This window comes from Aspergillus terreus, genomic scaffold, assembly GCF_000149615.1.
Source record: "Aspergillus terreus NIH2624 scaffold_4 genomic scaffold, whole genome shotgun sequence".
NCBI lineage: Eukaryota > Fungi > Ascomycota > Eurotiomycetes > Eurotiales > Aspergillaceae > Aspergillus > Aspergillus terreus.
The window spans coordinates 1,416,819-1,436,519 of NT_165927.1; the positions used below are offsets into that span (position 1 = coordinate 1,416,819).

Below are 19,701 nucleotides of genomic sequence, written 5' to 3' on the forward strand. Positions count from 1 at the left end.
AACTGTTATTCCAGGACAAGACAGGATTCAGCGACCGTCGCGGAGTATGTATGTGTTTGTAGGATAAATGTCGACCGACAGATCCTTCCGAGGCTTGGGCAGTGCTTGTTGCTCCGGCTGGATAGCCGGACTGTGCCGGGTCGGAGTAACAAGCCTTGCATGGTACGGAGTAGATTTCGACGACGAGACTGTTGCTATGGATTGTCATCTACACTAACAGACATCGTTCTGTCCTCTTGGCTAGCCTACGTGTTCTGATATATCATCCCGAGGCCTGGCACAGAATTCCACCGTCAATCTCGGCATACGGAACAACACCATGGAAGCAGCGTCTTCCCGTCTGTGAATACCGCTGGTCCTGCACGGACACCTCCAATCCAAGCGGTTCCCGGTGGTGAATCCGGCGACAAGGAAACCTCATCACGGTCGTTCAAGCCGGCGACTCCAACCAGGTAGACCGCGCCGTCCAGGCATCACAAAAGGCATTCGAGACATGGAGATGAAAGACACGCCAGGAGCGCGGGCTCTACCTCCTCCAAGCGGCCGACAAGCTGCAGAAGCACAGTCAGGAACTGGAGTTCCTGCTGTGTCTGGAGAACGGGAAGCCCGTCAAAGACGCATCCTTCGACGTGGGATTCCTGATGCAAGTTGCCATCCGAGTTCTTCGACCGGGGCAATAACTACTCCTGCGTCATCTCCGAGCCCCATGGCGTCTGCGTGAGCATCTTACCCTTCAACTGGCCGCCGGCCCATGCCCCGGGGCAAACTGGCGGCGGGCAACACGATGGTGCTCAAGTCCGGCGAGCAAGCCCCTCTGACGCTGGTGCGCATCGTCGAGATCCTGCAGTCAGTATTCCCCGCCGACGTCGTGCGGGCCGTCCCCGTGCTGGAGGTTGAGGTACCCCAGGCCCTCATCCACCACAAGCTGGTCAAGATGGTCTCGTTGACGGGGTCCATCGTCTGTTGCACGAGACCCTGTTCTTGCGCTTAGAAATGCGAGACTATAGGAGGCCTTTCAGGGGCCTCGTTATTTGTAAGCAACCAGCATTCTCCATGTCTTTGTCTGACACATTAACCTCCTCCTCCACAGCTGCCTCTGAACATCAAACTATTGAACCTGGAGGACTCTGTTCTTTCGCTCTATCTTATCAGACACCTTGCATGCTTGCTGCACTTGTTGGAGTGTACACACTCAATCCTGGGCGGATTTGAGGTGCCTGAAGAGCGATGCAGACCGGTCAGCACTACCGCGACTAGTGCTCACACTGCAGTGCCAAACGGCTCGAACAACGCCCAGACCATATGGTCCTAATCTGCCCATCAGCAGAAAGGATATAGTTGGTCAATCCCACGCTCCTGTCCGCTGGTACACACGTGAAAGCTCCCGTCGAATCGCATCATGCTCTCCCGCGAAATGGCCTCTACCGTACATCGACAGCCCCCCAGGCCCTCCACAAGACAGCGACAGAGGACAGGACGAGCGTGCGAGGAGTGCCGGCGCCGCAAGCTCCGCTGCGATGGCCAGCAACCGCGGTGCGGAGTGTGTGTAGAATCCGACGTGACATGCGAGGTCAACAGCCAGCGCCAGCCGCGGGGCCCGAAGAAAGGATACTTAAAGGCGTTGAGGAACCGAGTCGGTACATGCGACGAACCCTAGTGTCATGGCATCAGGGCTGATTGAGGCTCATCATCACAGCAATGCTCGAGGATCGGCTGGCGGCGCAGCATCATCGCGCACCTGTGTCCGCATTCAACCCTTTGTCGACCCCGTTGACCGATGATCCACCCGATGGCACCAATGTGTCCAGCGCGTCGAGTGTTGCTGAATCAATTCCGCCGCCGCTCATCACCGAGAGTATGACTGTCTCCGAGCCCGATATCACACTGTTGAACACAATGACAAGCGTCAGTTCTGCCCCATCGATCGCGATATGCAACAAAGAAATCGGGGGTGTAGAGCCGATGACCGAGCTGATGCAGGCAGAGCTGTAAGCTTCTTGCATGCTCTTCTTTAAATTAGGCTGATGGGTGGCCAGGAACCAACTGTACTTTGACCGCGTTCACCTGTCGGTCCAGATCCTCCATCAGCGTCGATATCTGAGCTGGGCAAGAAACGCCGCGAAGAGGACATCTCGCCGGTGTCTGCAGTACGCAGTCTGGACGCTGGCGTCTCTCCTCTCTGCTCAATTCCAGCACCTGCAAGACTCCTTCTACAAGGAGACGAAGCGGACGCTGGAACTCTCCTATCTCTCAGGCGACTCTAACACGCCGGTGGACACGGAAGAGATCCAGGCATGGATTCTGATCGCAACGTACGAGTCCATGCGGACCTTCCATCGCTCCGCGTGGATGAGCGCCGGCCGTGCGTTTCGGCTCGTGCAACTGATGCGCCTTCACGAGCTTGACAGTCCCACGAAACCGCCTGTGCCCGAGGCCGACCTGGTCGAGACCGAGGAGAAGCGTCGGGTCTTCTGGATGGCCTATTTCCTGGACCACCTGTTCAGCATGCGTAACAACTGGCCGATCACCCTGAACGAGCACGTGGTAAGGCTCCTGTCTTTCTTTACAACGCTAGACAACCAGAGCGATCCAACCTAACTCCATGTTATGGCCAGATCTGCACCCGTCTCCCAGCGCCGGAGAGGGAGTTCCAAAGCGGCCAGCCGGTGCTAGGCGCTTTCCTGTCCGAAGCAATCATGGACGTCAAACCGCAGACAACGTCCCCGTTCAACGAATGCGTCATCCTCGCCACCATCTGCGGCCGCAGCCTGTTCCACGCCCAGCAATACAGCGTGCGCTTCATCTACGGTGACACGGCCCCCAACTGGACCGACCAGCACCAGTGGCTCGACAGCCTCCTCAACAACCGCCTCCAGATCCTCTCCCAGTACTACCCGTCTCCCACGCAGATCTGCGACCCCATGCTCTCCTTCGCACATATCATGGGTCAGGCGAGTGTGATTCATCTCTACAAGGGTATGGAGTCCGTCGTGTGGGCTATTGATGAAGGGGCGTGGGTCGTGGAGTATCAGCGGCGTGCCCTGAACGCAGCGCAGGAGATCGTCAAGCTAGCAAAGGGGCTAACGGAGTTTCATTTCTTCAAGGTAGAAACGCTCCCATGCGGCGTTCATTGCAGAGACTAATGTGACAACAGGTCCATCCCCTCATGCCCATCCCGTTACTGCTCAGTGCCGAGTTCCTATACAGCAATCGAGGCACGGACGCGGCATTCAACTCTCTGCTTCAAGAGCTCCTGCAGACGTTTCGGCAGCTAAAGAATGTTAATGACCCAAGCCAGAGTTACATTCACTTGCTAGAGCTGTCATGTACCACCGCCTCGATTGGCTTGGCAAGGGAAAGTTCTACCGCGCCATGATTGTGTCTATTGTATGTGTATGAAGTCTTATAAGGGACTTGCCAATACGTTTAACGATTGAACGAATGTATTACTGTCCATGAGCTGTGTGAGTTGCCTGTGACTCATCTTGTGCGAAAGCATCCTGGGTAGTACTAATCGACCAAACCGAGTAGAACGGGTGGCCAGATCAGTCTCTCTTCTCGCTATAAGTGGTGGTCGTGCGCTCCAACATATGTTCCTCCACAGTGAGCACATCTTCATCCTGGACTTCCTCCTCAATGCTATCCAGAGGTCGCAGCTTGTAGTCCAGGTTGCCGTCAAAGAAAAACACCACACTGTAACGATTGTTGATGTTCTTATTGATGATGCGGTGGATGCTACTCTTGTACAGTCCCCTGGTAATTCTCCTCATCATAGGAAGAGTTGTATAGTCCCGGTGGTAGTGCGGATATTCCCGAATACCTTAGAGGCGTGTGGAGTCACGTGATACCGAAGATTGATTTGATAAGCTCGCACTGTGATTGGTTGGCGTCCTCCTTTCCCCAGCGGTCCAGATGTCATCAGTCGTGCGCACGCTTTCATACATCGCTGGAGTACTTCGGCCATGACAATTGAGGCAATAACCCGTAGTGCACGCATGGCTGCGCCAGTGAACTGCTCTTTTCCTACCACTTGTCCCTGCCGAATGTTATAAGTCAATTGGCCCGATCTCCCTTTATGAGGTTGTCCACTCTCCGCATTACCATTCAACCGCAGTGAACCATGATCAACAGAACAAGGAAACCTTCATTGGAGGATGTGTGAAAGATGCTAGCTAAAGGTGGTCGACGTGGCGTGGTAATTTTACACAAGGAGAAAGGGAATCGGCAGATTGGACAGGGAATATCAATCAAATCAATTTCACGACGCGGGAACCTGGGACGTGGGGACGTCAATGCCGTATGTCTCCTTGATGCGTTCAGCCCGTCTCTCTGCATATCCGGGGCCATAGATACCTGCGATACCAGTTAGTGAAATCTGAAGCCACATCAAACACGATCATGGCATAGTAAACCTACCCCGTCCTTCGCCCAGTTCAGCGAAAGTCTGTTCCGCCGGAGTCCGGTACGCCTTCCGCAGTTGCTGACGGCGTTCGAATTCGTCAACATCAGTGTCCTTCTTGTAACCCCACAGGGAGCCACCAGTGTACTCGAAGGCGCCCATGGCGGTGGCCAGAGCAGCACCGTAGCCCAGGAGGGCGGGGAACGTCCGTGCTGTACAATTCTATCAGACCGGTGCCCTATCATAGAAAGCTCTAAGGTTCGGTAGATAAGGGAACAAACCTCGCAGACCCAAGATCGCACCAGAGAAGAAACCGCCCAAAGCGACGTTCCAGTGATCATCCTTCTCCCGTAGGTTGGCCGACGCGGTCTTCACGAACTCATAGGTACCTCCCATCGCAGCTGGAAATCCATGGTCAGCAACATTGCCTCACCAAAGAGCCCTTCCAATTGTATCCATACCGAAAACACCGATGGTGCCGCCGCTCCGCACGAAGACACCCCATGGGCCAACGTTCTTCCTGACAAGGGTGTTCTGGACGGCCGAGGCGAAAAGACCCACTCCACCAGTGAGCATGGTGGTCTTCAAAGAGGCTCCAATCGCATCTTTCGGGTGGTAACTGTGGTCTTCGGTATGTGTGGTCATGGTGGCGGTTGGCGGAGGAGGAGGGGGTTGGAATTGATCGAGCGCAACGAGAGGTCGAGGCGATCCGGGAATGGTAGAGGAGATGGGATTTTGGACGTCGTCCGTTCTGCCGCGCGACACCGCCTTACCCGCCCAAGGTGGGAAGCTTCCGGTGCTACGACTATACTGCTTGACCAGATGACCGATGCTCCCATCCCTTGGTCTAGGTGTAGATCGGAGGGACATTCTTCTCACATTCCTGATCTCCAGCTTCGCATCATCTTAATTTCTCCCCCGCCGAAAGTGACCCAGCTCCGTGCCGTGAACCATTGCCAAGCTTGCTGCCCGCTTGAACCAACTAGTATTGCGGTCCCCGCTGTATCGTCATCTTCTCCCGACTCAAGAGGAGCACCAGAATTCCATCGCTCCAAGTTTGCATCCCGGGTAACTCTCTACTTCTTGCCGACATCTCTACATGGAAAGGTTTCTCCAACGCCTACTGGGTCTTTTGAACTGATCCTTCGACTCGCGTGAGCTCGTCGGAGCCTACTCATGTCGTCTCCTCAAAGATCAGGTACAGATTTCTTGTTAATAGTGATATTGCAAGCTTCCCCTCGTACCCTCTGTGCTAACCAGTCCGTGATACGCTCTCACAGGCAAGACTGCCCCACGTCTTGTACAAGATATCCTCGAATACGATCCAAGCCATCCTCCGGACACCGGCCGAAATCTACTCTCCGATGTCCCTCCGGTCTATCCTGAGCATTACCATGGACAGCCGCTGGACACTATCTCCCCTTCAGCTTGCCGCCACATCTACCTGACTAAATCGAATCAAACTTATCTGCCCCGGCCGGATCAGGGTACGACAGGAACTCCGACAAAGGTGTCCGCTGTATGTTCAAAATGCCGATACCACTTTCAGGTGACTGTGAGCTCTACTCCTGGAATCGGTCAGCCGAGTCAGGGTCGCCAAAACCATGTCCACCATCTGGTGTATAAATCAGGAAGACCAGGAAACAATGCTGCACCACCCGAAGTCACAAGCAAAGGGCAGACTGCCGAGACGTACAATTACGAGTGTTCCTACCTTGCATGTCCTGCCGCCGTGACTGTACGGGTCTTCTCGCCGGTCCTGCACAAAGAATGGGTGCAAATGTTGACCGATCTGGACGTGGTATACAAAAGGGCTGATGAGGCGATTGCAGCGCAGCCCGACAGGATGGAAGGTATTGGACGGCCACAGCCGATCAATGTCCTATTGAATCTGCGCACGTACATCAGCAACGCTCTTCACAATAGCCAGCAGAGCAAATCGATATCCGCGATCAACAAGCGTTTCATGTCATGTTTCGGTGTGGAAGGAATGCCTTGTAAAGATCTCTTAGAATTCCTTGGTTTTGTCAAGGTTTGTGCCTCCGGATCCTTATAATATACCGTACCGCTGCTCATGTCATCAGCACGAAAACTCATGGGAGCCTCCTCGACCCAATGCGTGGGCTGAGTTTCCCTACCGCGACCCCCTCAAGGTCTTCCTCGACGATGTGATACACGAGCTTACGCTCCTCATAGAACAGAGGCCACCTCTGGAGAAAAAAGGCCATCAACTAGAATCTACATATCACTCAGCAAAAAGCGAGCTGCTTGAAGCGCTAGGCAGTTCGAACTGTGAGTCGTTACCAGCTATTATTGGCATTTCAGGACTAATGACGCCAACAGATGGGAAAGCCTCACGCCTGGAAGAATTTCAATTGGCATCAGCACCGTTAGTCCCCTCTCGTCCCACTGGTTATGTACAGTTATTCAGAATAGATATACTGATGTACCGTCCAGCGTCTACGAAGACTTGGGGGTTGTGGAAGACATGTCTTCTACCTCCATAGTTGAGGCTTATAACCGCCAAGTTTCAGTAGACCCAGCACGAACGTCACTTTATTTAAAGTGTCTGAAGACGATTGGAACCCTCAGAGGCGGCGAAGACGAAGCCATCATTGACACGGCGGTCCAACTGGCTTATTCAGAAGGGAAATATACCGACGACGATGTCATCGATGCCTATAAGTATTTTGGATTGAGCCATGGCGACAAACGAATCACAGACGACAACATTATCGGAAAATTCTACGCGTTCTTGAGTGCCACCAACCAAGAGACTGAGACCCGCACGCAGCTTTGGAGAATAGGCGATAGCAGAGGGAGCGATCGGATCAAGTCGGCAGCAGAAGAAAGTAAGAATCGTCGGGGAGCCCTCGATACTGTCTGAGGAAATGGCTGCTGATGTCAACGGCAGGAGTCGCTACTTTAGAGCAAGCGTATATATTTCTCGGTGTCGACGCGAACACAAACGATGATTTCGTGATGACCATGTTCACTGCCAAGGTACTACAGCTGAACTCTGAAAGATGTGGCGGTTAGCTAATGCCAATAAGGTCAACGACAGTCCAACCAGCAGAGATCTGGCAAGGCGCGCCGTCGAGATCATTGCAGATGCAAGAAACTCCGCTGCCTTGAAGCATTTCTTCAAGACTGGCGAAACGACCGCGGGAGAAATGGATGTCGCTGATGCTTACCGGCTTCTCCAGATACCTGACCGCACGGTAGATGAGACAGCGATTATGGCGGCATACACAATCTGTGTAGACGAAGCACCGACGCAGGCCGAAAAATACAACCAAGCCTTGCAACTAATCGCGAACGACAAGAACAGTACCTTCTTGAGCAGTCTGGTGTCCGGTCCTTTAGGCAAATCAGACCGCAATGTATCAGAGTGGCCAGTGGGCTTGCAGAACATCGGGAACACCTGTTACCTGAATAGTTTACTGCAGTTCTATTTTTCGATTCGGCCGTTTCGCGACATGGTCCTGCACTTCGAGGACTTCAAAATGGAAATCACAGATGAGACCCTAGGCAAAAAGCAGGTCGGCTCTCGCAAGGTTTCGAAAAAGGAGATTGAGCGATCTCAACGTTGTAAGTGCTTTGCTGCCTCTTAACTATTGGATCTGACGTACTGATCCGCCTGTAGTCCTCGGTGAACTTCGGACTCTGTTCGACAATATGATCACGTCACCATCGTCGTGTGTTACTCCTGGTCAGGAATTAGCACGCTTGACGTTGATTAGTCCTTCGAACGAAGCGGCCATACGTCGTCGGTCGACGATAACTGCCAATAGACCAGCGGGTCTTGGTGAACTCGACGGCATGCCGGTTCTTGGACCTCTCGGACCTCCGCAGGCAATTCCAGAAAATGAACCCAAGGGGGCTGCAGCTCACGAGGCGGAAAAGATACAACGCTCAACAGTAAGCGATGTCGACAGCGAGTTGACATTGGTTTCGGATGGGAATAAGAACGACACATCTACGCCTCACCATGATGACAAGGAAAACGAGCCTCCGGCTGTTGACACTGTGATGGCAGATGCCCCAGCCAAAGAAACACTGGAAGCGGATGAGAGTGGTTCTCCTAAAGGTACCACGGGTCCTAGAGAAACCACCCCAATCCCTGATCAGCCCCCGCCAGTCCCACCGCGACCAGTTCCACCACCCGATCCACAAAGGCAACTCAAGGAAGAGGTCGAAATTGGTGCGCAGCAGGATGTGACCGAAGTAATCAACAATGTGCTTTTCCAGAGCCAGTGTGCCATCAAGCCAGATTCGCTCGCTCCTGACGGTGAGCAGCAGGATTTAGTCAAAAAGTGAGTTAGCTCGCCCCAAGATTGAAGATTCACACTAATGGTCTAAATCTCGCCAGCTTATTCTATGGGCAGGCCAAATCGTACATTCTTTCCAAGGAAGGCGTGCGATCCAAAGAAGAATGGTGGTGCGACATCAAGGTCGACGTTGCAACGGAATCCCGTGATATCTACGCCGCCATTGATGGCGCGTTTGATGTGCAGAAAGTGAATGTGGGCGATTCTGTCGCTGAGCAGTATGGCGCCATCAGCAGGATTCCTCCAATTCTCCAGATCCAAGTCCAGCGTGTCCAATTTGATCCCGTCAAGAAGCGTTCGTTCAAATCCACCAATCACCTGGAGTTGAAGGAGACGATCTACATGGATCGGTACATGGACACCCAAAAGCCAGAAGTGGTGAACCGACGACGTCAGTGCTGGGAGTGGAAGAAAACTTTAAGACAACTTGAGGCGCGCCGGAATGAGTTACTACGCAAAAATGTATGATCATGGACCCGAGAGTGGCAAGAAGACTGTCTGACATGAGCTACAGGACGCGGACGGATTCGACATGCCAGCCTTGTTTGAGAGTGCCAGGGAAGTCCTCGACGATCTGGACACTATGAAAGACTCTGTAGACACTGCCGCAGACGCTATTGATATTGATCCGGAAATATCTTCCGGTCTTGCCCGACTTTCTGAAGCGGCCAGATCCGAGTTGAGCTGTATGTCTCGCCCTTTCTCTCCTTGAGGGCCGTCTATGGCTGACCTGTCTTGCAGCTATCGACCAAGAAATCAAGAACCTCCAGTCAATGATTTCCAGCCAGTTTGCCGACTATAGAAGCTTGGCCTATCGGCTGTACGCAGTCTTCATCCATTCGGGGTCTGTCTCCTTCGGTCACTATTGGATCTACATCTTCGACTTTGAGCGCGATGTGTGGAGAAAGTACAACGACGAATATGTGACCGAAGTTCAAGATATAGACGAGATCTTCGCGAACCAGGAGCGGGCGAACCCACCCACGCCCTACTTTCTAGTCTATGTCAACGATGACATGAAGAGCCGCCTGGTCAACCCTGTGCACCGGGTTGTGCAGGAGCAGCCTCCATCAAACGAACAAAGCGAAGCTGCCACGACGACCACGACAGCTATAGGGCCGTCAACAAGCGAAGATGTCGACATGAACCCGCCGCCCGCGTACGATGAGATTTGGCCGGACGGGGGCACATCAGGTACGGGAGAAGTCCATTATGTAGCAGAAAAGGGGAAGAGCCCGGCCGGGGCAGAAGGCAATCGGGATGCCGTGAGTGGAGAATGGACGCCGAAAGAGACTAACGTCGAGGATGTGCAATGGTAGGCTCTGAGTATCAAACACCGGCTCGAGCCGCGACGCCAAACCCATTGAAACGCAAAGAGATTGACGATGCTTCGAACCTCGAATACCCAAGACGGGGCTCAGCATAGTGCACCGCATTGAGGCCGGCCTCCTGCTCCGGTCATCCCTTGCTGTTTGTCAGGACGAGGATGGCGCAGTGGACTTGGTCCTACCTCGATTATCACCCACACCACCTTACGTTCCTGAGCGATTGTCCGATGAACCTTATGAATACATGTGATTATGTCGATCTCGATCATGTCCGTTCATCTCGTACTGTACATATCTGTACCTATCTAACATACCCTGTTTGTTTGATTGATTGCATCTCTTGCGTTCTGCTGCATATGCTGAGTCAGCGGCTTGCGGCCCGCGGATCGGGACGGGGAGCGCAACCCGCCCTGCTGCCGCCGGTGGTCCACGTCGGTCGGAGGCGGCCCTGCAGCTCTGCATTTGTGTAGGGAGCGGACTGTCCGATCGGGAGAGTGAAGGAACCCGCCCTGGCTGAGAGAAATTAATGAGAGGAGATCAATATAGATAGGCAAGATAGAGTAGACTTATAGATATAGTGTCGTGACAATATCGAATCGGAGCTACCATACTCTCTCCAAGCAGTGCGGGGAAATTCCGGGGAAGAGCGCCGGTGACTTTCCGCAACTCCGCATCAACCCGCCCGCCAGCTCCCAATATAAGACCCCGACCCTCTCGACTTCTTCTGCCAAGTGACTCTCTCCTCTCATCTGTCTGTCTGTCTGGAGATCTTCCGCCGCAGCTTTTGACCCAGGCTGCTGTTTAATCAGCCACCGAGTTTGGTCGACGTTGGAAGCTTCTATCTGCTACGATACCCTAGATTCACTAGTCAGTCACTATGCCTTCCCAAGTGGCGACGTGTCTGCGCCTCGCGCGCCAGTTCTCTGCGAACCCAAGCAAGGTAGAGGCTCCCAGTGGCCCGCAAGTTGAACCAAGGAAAGCCGCTGACAGTCTCCTTGAATTTAGCACCAACGGTTTCTTGCTCGCGCTTTCTCCAGCACGATCATTCGGCCTGAGATCAACAAGGTCGTTGGATCGGCAGAGCTCGCAGTCAAGGACATGAAATCCAACTCGACGCTGTTGGCTGGTGGATTCGGTCTCTCCGGTGTCCCGGATACTCTGATCAATGCTGTGAAGGCCAATCCGTCGATCACGGGCCTTACCGTGGTCAGCAACAACGCCGGTGTCGACGGTGCCGGTCTCGGCCTGCTTCTCGAGTCCAAGCAGATCAAAAAGATGGTCGCCAGCTACGTCGGCGAGAACAAGACCTTTGAGCGCATGTACTTGACGGGTGAAATTGAGCTTGAGTTGACGCCCCAGGGTACCCTGGCGGAACGGTGCCGGGCCGGCGGTGCAGGCATCCCGGCCTTCTATACCCCTGCCGCCTTTGGCACGGTTGTCCAGACGGGCGAGCTGCCTCTGCGACACAACTCTGATGGAACGGTCGCCGTCTACGGCGAGCCCCGCGACGTGAAGGTCTTCGACGGCAAGAGCTACGTCATGGAGGAGGCCATTAAGGGCGACTACGCCTTTGTGAAGGCCTGGAAGGCCGATAAGTTGGGTAACTGCCAGTTTCGCTTCGCGGCCGCCAACTTCAACGGCGCCATGGGGCGTAATGCTAAGATGACTATTGTCGAGGCCGAGCATATCGTTGAACCTGGCGAGATCGAGCCCGCTGCCATCCATCTTCCCGGTATCTACGTTAAGCGCGTTGTCCAGAGCACCGCCCCTAAGAACATTGAGAAGTATACCTTCGCTAAGGACGAGGGCGACGACACTGCTGCTCTGGGCAAGGGCGATACCGCCGCCAAGCGCGAACGTATCGTCCGCCGTGCCGCTAAGGAGTTCAAGAATGGCATGTACGCCAACCTGGGTATCGGTATGCCGATGCTGGCCCCCAACTTCGTCGACCCCTCTGTCGAGGTCCAGCTTCAGTCTGAAAACGGCATTCTCGGCTTGGGCCCCTACCCTAAGAAGGGACAGGAAGACCCTGATCTCATCAACGCTGGCAAGGAGACCGTCACCCTTCTCCCTGGTGCGGCCACCTTCGGCAGTGACGAGTCCTTCGGTATGATCCGCTCCGGCCGCATCGATCTGACTATCCTGGGCGCGATGCAGGTGAGCGCTCGCGGCGACCTGGCCAACTGTAAGTTCCCTTGGCTCACACCCCACCCCCTCGTTCCCAAGACACATTGTCAGGGTCAGGATACTAATGCGTTGATAGGGATGCTTCCTGGTAAGATCAAGGGCTTCGGCGGCGCGATGGACCTTGTCTCCAACCCGTCGGCCACCAAGGTCGTGGTGACGATGGAGCACACTGATAAGAAGGGCAACCCCAAGATCGTCAAGCAGTGCGAGTTCCCTCTCACTGGAAAGACCTGCGTGAGCCGGATCATCACGGAACTGTGCGTGTTCGACGTCGACTTCACGGACGGTCTGACGTTGGTCGAGCTGGCGGACGGTGTGACTGTCGACGAGGTGCGGAGCAAGACCGGGGCGCCGTTCAAGGTGGCCGATGATGTGAAGCCCATGCTGTAAGCGTGTAGAAATTTTTTCTTTCTTGTCTTTTTACGACGATAGCATTTTGCATGTATGGATATGAGCGGTGTTCCATGCCGGGACTGGCAGATTGTATATAGCAATGGAATCGTCAATGCCAAGTCGATTGAGATGAGTCGTATATGTACATGTCTTTTCCTTCCCACATCCGGGGAGCGCAACGCCCACAATCCGAATTTGATAATACAGTCCGAAATAAATAACCCTCTACTCGTACACCGATTATACCTCTCGGTAAACCCCTAGGTAAACCGGAACAACCCCTTCACCCGCTTCCCCAACCGTCCCCACCAGTCTCGCGACGGCGCCTCCTCAAACTCCCGAATCAGATTATCATAGTAGTCCGGGTCACTGGGCGGCCGACGCAACCGCGGCGACAGTGGGTAGCGGCGCGCGTAGCGATCTTCCAGCAGCGACGAAAGCGCATTGAGCGATGACTCCGACAGGCCCTGAGCGTCCGGTGTTGGCGGTGGTTGTGTCGTCTGGGTTGTTGTGCGCTGCTGCTGCGACTGCTTGGTCGGATCGACTTCGGCGAGACGCGCCTGCAGGTAGGAGTGGACGGAGACGGAGGCTGGACGGACAGGGTCGGCGGGCCAGTGGGCGAGGAGGTGGGAGATGCGGGATTGGATGGCCTGGGGGCGGAGAGTCTGTGGGTTTGTTAGGAGTGTTTTGTTGTAGCCTTGGCACGATGACGTACCGGTGGTTTGGACATGATGGACTGCGTGGGAGATGTGGTGGTGGGTGGTGAAGAAGATCGGAGGTCTTTGGGAGTCTTTGATCTTATCGCGATGGTTGGAAAAATGGTCGGTCACGGGAGGGTCTGTTGGTGCCTGGGACCTCAGGCAGGAACTGTGTCATGTCGATTTCGAGCGTTCATGCGAAGATTATATGATAGATAAGGTCTCCTGTATATCGTCATCTGTCTAGTTCTTTATATTTGGTTCTAGTAATCAGCGGATGGTCGTATTTCTTGGTGTTGTTGCTCCGATATATATAGCTAAGCCGACCCGAAGCATTTTCAGGGCATGCTGGTATCGCCATTATGCTTCAAAATAGGTTGAAGATCTCTATACTCCCTTATAGCGACAGAAATTGTGAATTGAGTTTACTCTACCAGGTACATATAGTCGTACTTTCTCCCTGATCCTCATGATCTCCTTGTCTTCTATCGTCCCATCGATGCCACTTCCACATACGAGCGCCAATACTGCCGGTCAAGTCTGAAGCGAAAACATGTTGTGGCACTCATAAGCCAGACTGAGAGCATGGAATGAGAGGCGAGAGGCAGCGGCTTGTACCTCCGTCTGCAAGGGGTGTCTAAGCCTTCAGAGCACAAGTTGACTGGCATGGAGGCACTGGTGGAATGTCAGCCTCGATTTCAGCAAATGCACTGATAGCCTGATAATTCTCCCTCTCATGCAACTCGAACGAAGACACTGTGGTCTATGAAATTCAGCACGGATTCCAAGTTGTTTCATCTCTCGAGAATGTTGAATGGCGCAGGTGAGCTGCATCATAGCCCTAGGCGTAGCATCAATTGGTACTGTAGTACTGTAGTGTAACGTCCATGAGTGAACGCACCAATAGTCACGGACCAGACTGTCTTACAATTCTGCTTGGAGGATTGCTTGCTTGTTTCACGGCCGTGTGAGCCGAGTGAAAGTGAGCACTAAGCCTTGCCACAGAGTAATCGCTCGTTTCCCGTCCATCCGATATATGGCCGCCATGGGCCGCAGCTGGTCATAGATCCCGGAGTCCATTCCCTTATCCACGGCGTTAGACGGCATAGATATGTCGACATCTCAAGATACACTGGTGGTTCCTGGTACCCGCATAGCTAAACCGACCTTCCTGGTGTGTGCAACCCCGAAGTCGTTATAGTACTCAGGCCGAGGAACTAAATCACAGTCCAGGCCATCATCTGGACCTTCACGGGCCTCTCTCTTTTTTTCGTGATCTTCCGCCTCAGTGTCCGATTAGCACAGTCCCGGCGACTCTACCCAGATGATCTGTTGGTTGTAACCGCTTGGACTATCCTGCTGGCGACCGCTGTCATCTGGCAGGCCAACTCATCCATCTTTTACTACCACGACCTCGTCGACGAGGGAGCGGCACAATGGATGAAGGAGTTTGACGATCAATATAGTGATTTTGTACATTTTCTAGCGCCTTTAATGATTCTATACTACATCGGACTGTGGTGTATCAAGTTCTCCTTCCTCGTCTTCTTCTACAACCTCGGCTCGAAGATTACGAGCCACCGCATCTGGTGGTGGGTGGTGTCTGCCATAACAACTGCTGGAGTCATTGTCTCCATTGCGGATTTTGATTACAAGTGTTCCCAGGAGAGTCCGGATTATATCATTTGTAAGTCTTTCATCTTGGAGACACTGAAACTTGGCAGAATGATAACCATCAGGAAACGAAAAGCAAACTGCCTGACCCCAGCTCACATTCATTTTGAAAACTACTCTTCCTACGTTAATTTCGCTGTGGATGTTGCCACAGATTTACTGAGTGAGACTCCTCATCCCCAATAATGCCTGAAGCTAACGATCTCTGCATGATAGTCTTGTCTATTCCTATTCTAATCCTTTGGGAAGTGCGTCTTCCATTGCGTAAAAAGCTCGTTCTGGGCGCTGTCTTCTCAGTGATCGTGATCACCATTGCTGTGTCCATCATCCGTGTTGTTGTCAATCGGTCGTCTGATACGAATTTCGAAGTGACGTGGCTGTATTTCTGGAGTTTTGTGGAACTGAGCATCTGTAGGTTTACTTTGCCTTTTTATCGAGGTTTAGGTTGCTCACGCCACTCAGCCATTGTTGTTTCCTGCATGGCAGCGTTTAGACAGTTGTTCGTGACTTCACATAATAAACATCTATATAGGAACGACTCTCGCTCTTTGGAAGGATGTCGGGCTTGTGGGAGATTCAGATGGCGGAGGCGGCCTGGTGAAAGTTTACACTCGACGGGCAAATCCGGGAGCATAGGGGAGCAGGCTCAAGCAGTGGGCATGGAGATGAATGATGGAGAGCGGACGGGACGTGAAGAACTAGTCTGATTCTTTTGATGATAGTTACACGGGTCACTGGCGTACGGAGTATGTGGATTAGAAGCACTTTAAGTAACTCGTTCATTTGGAAGTTATGGGTCTCTTTATCGTCCAATCAGCTGGGCACCCTCCACAGGATGCTCCAATCTGCGAATGTATACCTCCATGATGGGACAAGAGATAATGTCAAACAAACTCAGCCTCCAAGCTAGGAGCATGTCGAGATTGATGCTCAAGTGGCACTTGTATACTCCGATGGAGGGGTGTCTGGAAGCGGTAGGCGGTGAAGGACCATCCCACATTACCCGAAAGAGAAGACTTTTGACTCAGAACAATCGATAACGATCGAATTTCTCCCCGCCTTTTGGGCTCGACGTCTTTTGGTTTGCAAACACAGAAGACTACATCCTGAGAGCCATGACAGCCGCTGCTGCCTCTGCAGCTGCGCTCGATCCGAGCAACAGCGCCAAGAACACTCTCAAACTCGAAAATGTACTATCATTCCCCCTCCTCCGCCCCTCCTCCACTTTCTTCCGAGTGTCGCATCCCCAGCTAACCATTCTCTCTCCCCATAGACCGAGAAGAGAGATACCCTGATTGCCATTGAGAAGAAGTACCAGGCGAAATGGAAGGCAGACAAGGTTTTCGAGGTCGATGCCCCCTCCACCACGGAGGTCCCTGTGGGCTCCATGTCCGCCGCCGAACTCCGTGAAAAGTACCCCAAGTTCTTCGGAACTATGGCCTATCCCTACATGAACGGTACCCTGCACGCGGGTCACAGTTTCACCGCTAGCAAGGTCGAGTTCATGGCCGGTGTCGCCAACATGGAGGGCAAGCGCGCCCTGTTCCCTCTGGGTTTCCACTGCACGGGTATGCCGATCAAAGCCTGCGCCGATAAGCTTTCCGATGAAGTCAAGAAGTTTGGTCAGAACTTCGAGGGCTACAAGGAGGAAGACGAGGCGGAGGAGAAGGCCCCCGCTGCCCCCACGCAAGAGGTCAAGAACGAGCAGCAGGAGAAGTTTTCCGGAAAGAAGAGCAAGGCCGCCTCGAAGACCGTCAAGATGAAGTACCAATTCCAGATCATGCTGGCCATCGGTATCCCCCTCGAGGAAATCCACAAGTTCGCCGACGCCAACCACTGGCTCCACCACTTCCCTCCTCTTGCCATCCGCGATCTCGACAGCCTGGGTGCCCGAATCGACTGGCGTCGCCAGTTCGTCACCACGGATGCGAACCCGTACTACGACGCTTTCGTGCGCTGGCAGATGAACCGCCTGCATGAGCTGGGCAAGATCCAGTATGGCAACCGCTACACCATCTACTCTCCCAAGGACGGACAACCTTGCATGGACCACGACCGGACTGAGGGTGAGGGTATCGGACCTCAGGAATACACTGCTATGAAGTTGAAGGTGAAGGAGTGGGCTCCCGAGATCGCGGAGCTGGTCAAGGGCAAGATTGAGGACGATGCTAGCGTGTACTTTGTCCCCGCCACTCTGCGGCCCGAGACCATGTATGGCCAGACTTGCTGCTTCCTCGGCCCCAAGATTCAGTACGGTATTTTCAGGGTCAGCGAGAAGGAATACTACGTCTGCACCAAGAGAGCCGCCTGGAACATGGCCTTCCAGGGCATCTTCTTCAAGAATGATACCGAGCATTTCCCCAAGACCCAGGACCAGCTCCCGCTTGTCCTTGAGGCCCCTGGATCCGCCTACGTCGGAACCCTTGTCAATGCCCCCCTTTCTTTCCATAAGGAGGGTGTTCGCATTCTGCCCATGGAGTCTGTCTCTGCCAGCAAGGGTACTGGTGTTGTTACCTCCGTGCCTTCGGACAGCCCGGATGACTACGCTACCTTGGCTGATCTGGCTAAGAAGGCTGACTACTATGGTATCAAGAAGGAGTGGGCTGAGCTTGAGATCTTCCCTCTCATTGAGACTCCGACGTACGGAAACCTGACTGCTCCCACCCTGGTCAAGCAGTTGAAGATCAACTCGCCCAAGGATGCCAACCAGCTGGCTCAGGCTAAGGAACTGGCTTACGGAGAAGCTTTCTACAAGGGAACTATGCTCGTTGGCGAGTTCAAGGGTGAGCCCGTGAGCGCTGCCAAGGATAAGATTCGCAAGTCCCTTTACGACAGCGGCGATGCCTTCGCCTTCGCCGACCCCATGGGCAAGGTTGTCAGCCGAAGTGGAGACGACTGTGTTGTTGCCTTCCTGGGCCAATGGTTCCTGAACTACGGAGAGAACGACGCCAAGTGGCAGCAGGACACCCTGAACCACGTTGTGAACACCCTCAACACGTATACGAACGAGACCAAGAACGGTTTCGAGAAGAACCTGAGTTGGCTGAACCGCTGGGCTTGCGCCAGAACCTACGGTCTTGGTTCCAAGCTCCCTTGGGACCCTCAGTTCCTCGTCGAGAGTTTGAGTGACAGTACCGTCTACATGGCGTACTACACGATCGCACACATGCTCCATGGCGACCGTTACGGCAACACGACGGGTCTCCTGAACATCAAGGCTGAGCAAATGATTGATGAAGTCTGGGACTACGTATTCACGAGACGCGAGATCAGCGATGACCTTGTCTCCAAGAGCGGCATCAGCAAAGACGCTTTGGAGCAGATGCGGAGAGAATTCGAGTACTGGTACCCCTTGGACGTCAGAGTCTCCGGAAAGGATCTGATTCAGAACCACCTGACCTTCTTCCTCTATATTCACGTCGCCCTCTTCCCCCCGGAGTACTGGCCCCGTGGAGTCCGTGCCAACGGTCACTTGCTGCTCAACGGTGACAAGATGAGCAAGAGCACAGGCAACTTCCTCACCCTGAAGGACTCTGTTGACAAGTTCGGTGCTGACGCTACTCGTATCGCTTTTGCCGATGCTGGTGATGGTATCGAAGATGCCAACTTCGAAGAGACTGTTGCCAACAGCAACATCCTGCGTCTTCACACCCTTAAGGAGTGGATTGAGGAAATTACCAAGGACCAGACCCTGCGCACTGGCCCTGCGGATACTTTCTGGGACAAGCTGTTTGACAACGAGATGAACAGCGTTACCCGCGAGGCCATTAAGCACTACAAGGAGTAAGCTCTTGTCCCTTCGTCAACCTGTACATTTGCTAATCTAGTCTCAGCACCAACTTCAAGCTCGCTCTGAAGTCTGCCCTGTACGATATGACGAGCGCCCGTGACCAATACCGTGACGCCGCGACGGCTACCGGCTTGGGAATGCATCGGGACGTGATCCTCCGCTACATTGAGCTGCAAGCTCTCCTCATGGCCATCATCGCTCCTCACTGGTCTGAGTACATCTGGCTCGAGGTCCTGAACAAGGTCAGAATCCATTCACCTTACGAATGAATCCCAGTGGCTAATCCTTCCGCATAGCCCGATACCATCCACCATGCTCGTTTCCCTGATGTCCCAGAACCCTCTGCTGAGCTCTCCGCCGCAAACATCTACGTTCGCAGCGTGACCTCGAACATCACCTCGGCCGAGGCTGCGTTCGTCAAGAAGCTTGCCAAGGGCAAGGCCACGGCCTTCGACCCCCGTAAGCCCAAGAAGCTCACCATCTTTGCGGCGAAGAAGTTCCCCGCGTGGCAGGAGAAGTACATCGACCTGGTCCGGGAATCCTTTGATGCGCTGAACATCTCGTTCAACGACAAGGAGCTGAACGCCAAGGTCGGCAAGCTCGGCGAGATGAAGAAGGCCATGCCGTTCGTCCAGTCGCTCAAGAAGCGTCTCATCGGCAAGGAGGCGCCGGAGAACGTCTTCGACCGCAAGCTGGCCTTCAACGAGCTCGATGTCCTCAAGGAGATGATCGGTGGTCTCAAGCGCACCACTGGCTGCCGGGAGATCGAGGTCATTGCCGTTGACGAGGGCGGCAAGACCGGTGAGGTGCTTGGCTCTGGTGAGAAGAGGGAGGGTCTTGCGGCTGAGAACGCCATTCCTGGCCAGCCTAGCTTCCACTTTGCCAACATTGCCGAGTAGAC

The 19,701-nt window shown here is 53.8% G+C and overlaps 6 protein-coding genes across 6 annotated transcripts; 5 read left to right on the forward strand and 1 right to left on the reverse strand.

The window, feature by feature from the left end:
- Window positions 1-784: 784 nt before the first annotated feature.
- Window positions 785-3,376, forward strand: ATEG_03293 (uncharacterized protein; the record flags this gene model as incomplete). The annotated part of the gene is made up of 7 exons (XM_001212471.1): window positions 785-958; window positions 1,091-1,176; window positions 1,328-1,542; window positions 1,697-1,988; window positions 2,037-2,544; window positions 2,616-2,990; window positions 3,155-3,376. 7 exons carry the CDS (start codon window positions 785-787, stop codon window positions 3,374-3,376), a joined length of 1,872 nt encoding a protein of 623 aa, XP_001212471.1.
- Window positions 3,377-4,258: 882 nt separating this feature from the next.
- ATEG_03294 (Tim17/Tim22/Tim23/Pmp24 family protein) lies at window positions 4,259-5,269 on the reverse strand (the record flags this gene model as incomplete). Its single annotated transcript, XM_001212472.1, has 4 exons — window positions 4,259-4,353; window positions 4,417-4,611; window positions 4,681-4,800; window positions 4,861-5,269. The coding sequence occupies 4 exons, from the start codon at window positions 5,267-5,269 to the stop codon at window positions 4,259-4,261; spliced, it is 819 nt and encodes a 272-aa protein (XP_001212472.1).
- Window positions 5,270-6,245: 976 nt separating this feature from the next.
- On the forward strand, window positions 6,246-10,049 carry ATEG_03295 (ubiquitin-specific protease UBP2; the record flags this gene model as incomplete). The annotated part of the gene is made up of 9 exons (XM_001212473.1): window positions 6,246-6,431; window positions 6,484-6,691; window positions 6,743-6,788; window positions 6,857-7,251; window positions 7,439-7,990; window positions 8,046-8,715; window positions 8,772-9,192; window positions 9,245-9,416; window positions 9,472-10,049. The coding sequence occupies 9 exons, from the start codon at window positions 6,246-6,248 to the stop codon at window positions 10,047-10,049; spliced, it is 3,228 nt and encodes a 1,075-aa protein (XP_001212473.1).
- An 886-nt stretch (window positions 10,050-10,935) lies between these two features.
- ATEG_03296 (3-oxoacid CoA-transferase) lies at window positions 10,936-12,635 on the forward strand (the record flags this gene model as incomplete). The annotated part of the gene is made up of 3 exons (XM_001212474.1): window positions 10,936-10,998; window positions 11,064-12,243; window positions 12,322-12,635. 3 exons carry the CDS (start codon window positions 10,936-10,938, stop codon window positions 12,633-12,635), a joined length of 1,557 nt encoding a protein of 518 aa, XP_001212474.1.
- Window positions 12,636-14,447: 1,812 nt separating this feature from the next.
- On the forward strand, window positions 14,448-15,196 carry ATEG_03297 (uncharacterized protein; the record flags this gene model as incomplete). The annotated part of the gene is made up of 2 exons (XM_001212475.1): window positions 14,448-14,510; window positions 14,570-15,196. 2 exons carry the CDS (start codon window positions 14,448-14,450, stop codon window positions 15,194-15,196), a joined length of 690 nt encoding a protein of 229 aa, XP_001212475.1.
- Window positions 15,197-16,125: 929 nt separating this feature from the next.
- Window positions 16,126-19,699, forward strand: ATEG_03298 (leucine--tRNA ligase CDC60; the record flags this gene model as incomplete). Its single annotated transcript, XM_001212476.1, has 4 exons — window positions 16,126-16,200; window positions 16,284-18,793; window positions 18,844-19,042; window positions 19,097-19,699. The coding sequence occupies 4 exons, from the start codon at window positions 16,126-16,128 to the stop codon at window positions 19,697-19,699; spliced, it is 3,387 nt and encodes a 1,128-aa protein (XP_001212476.1).
- Window positions 19,700-19,701: the final 2 nt, after the last annotated feature.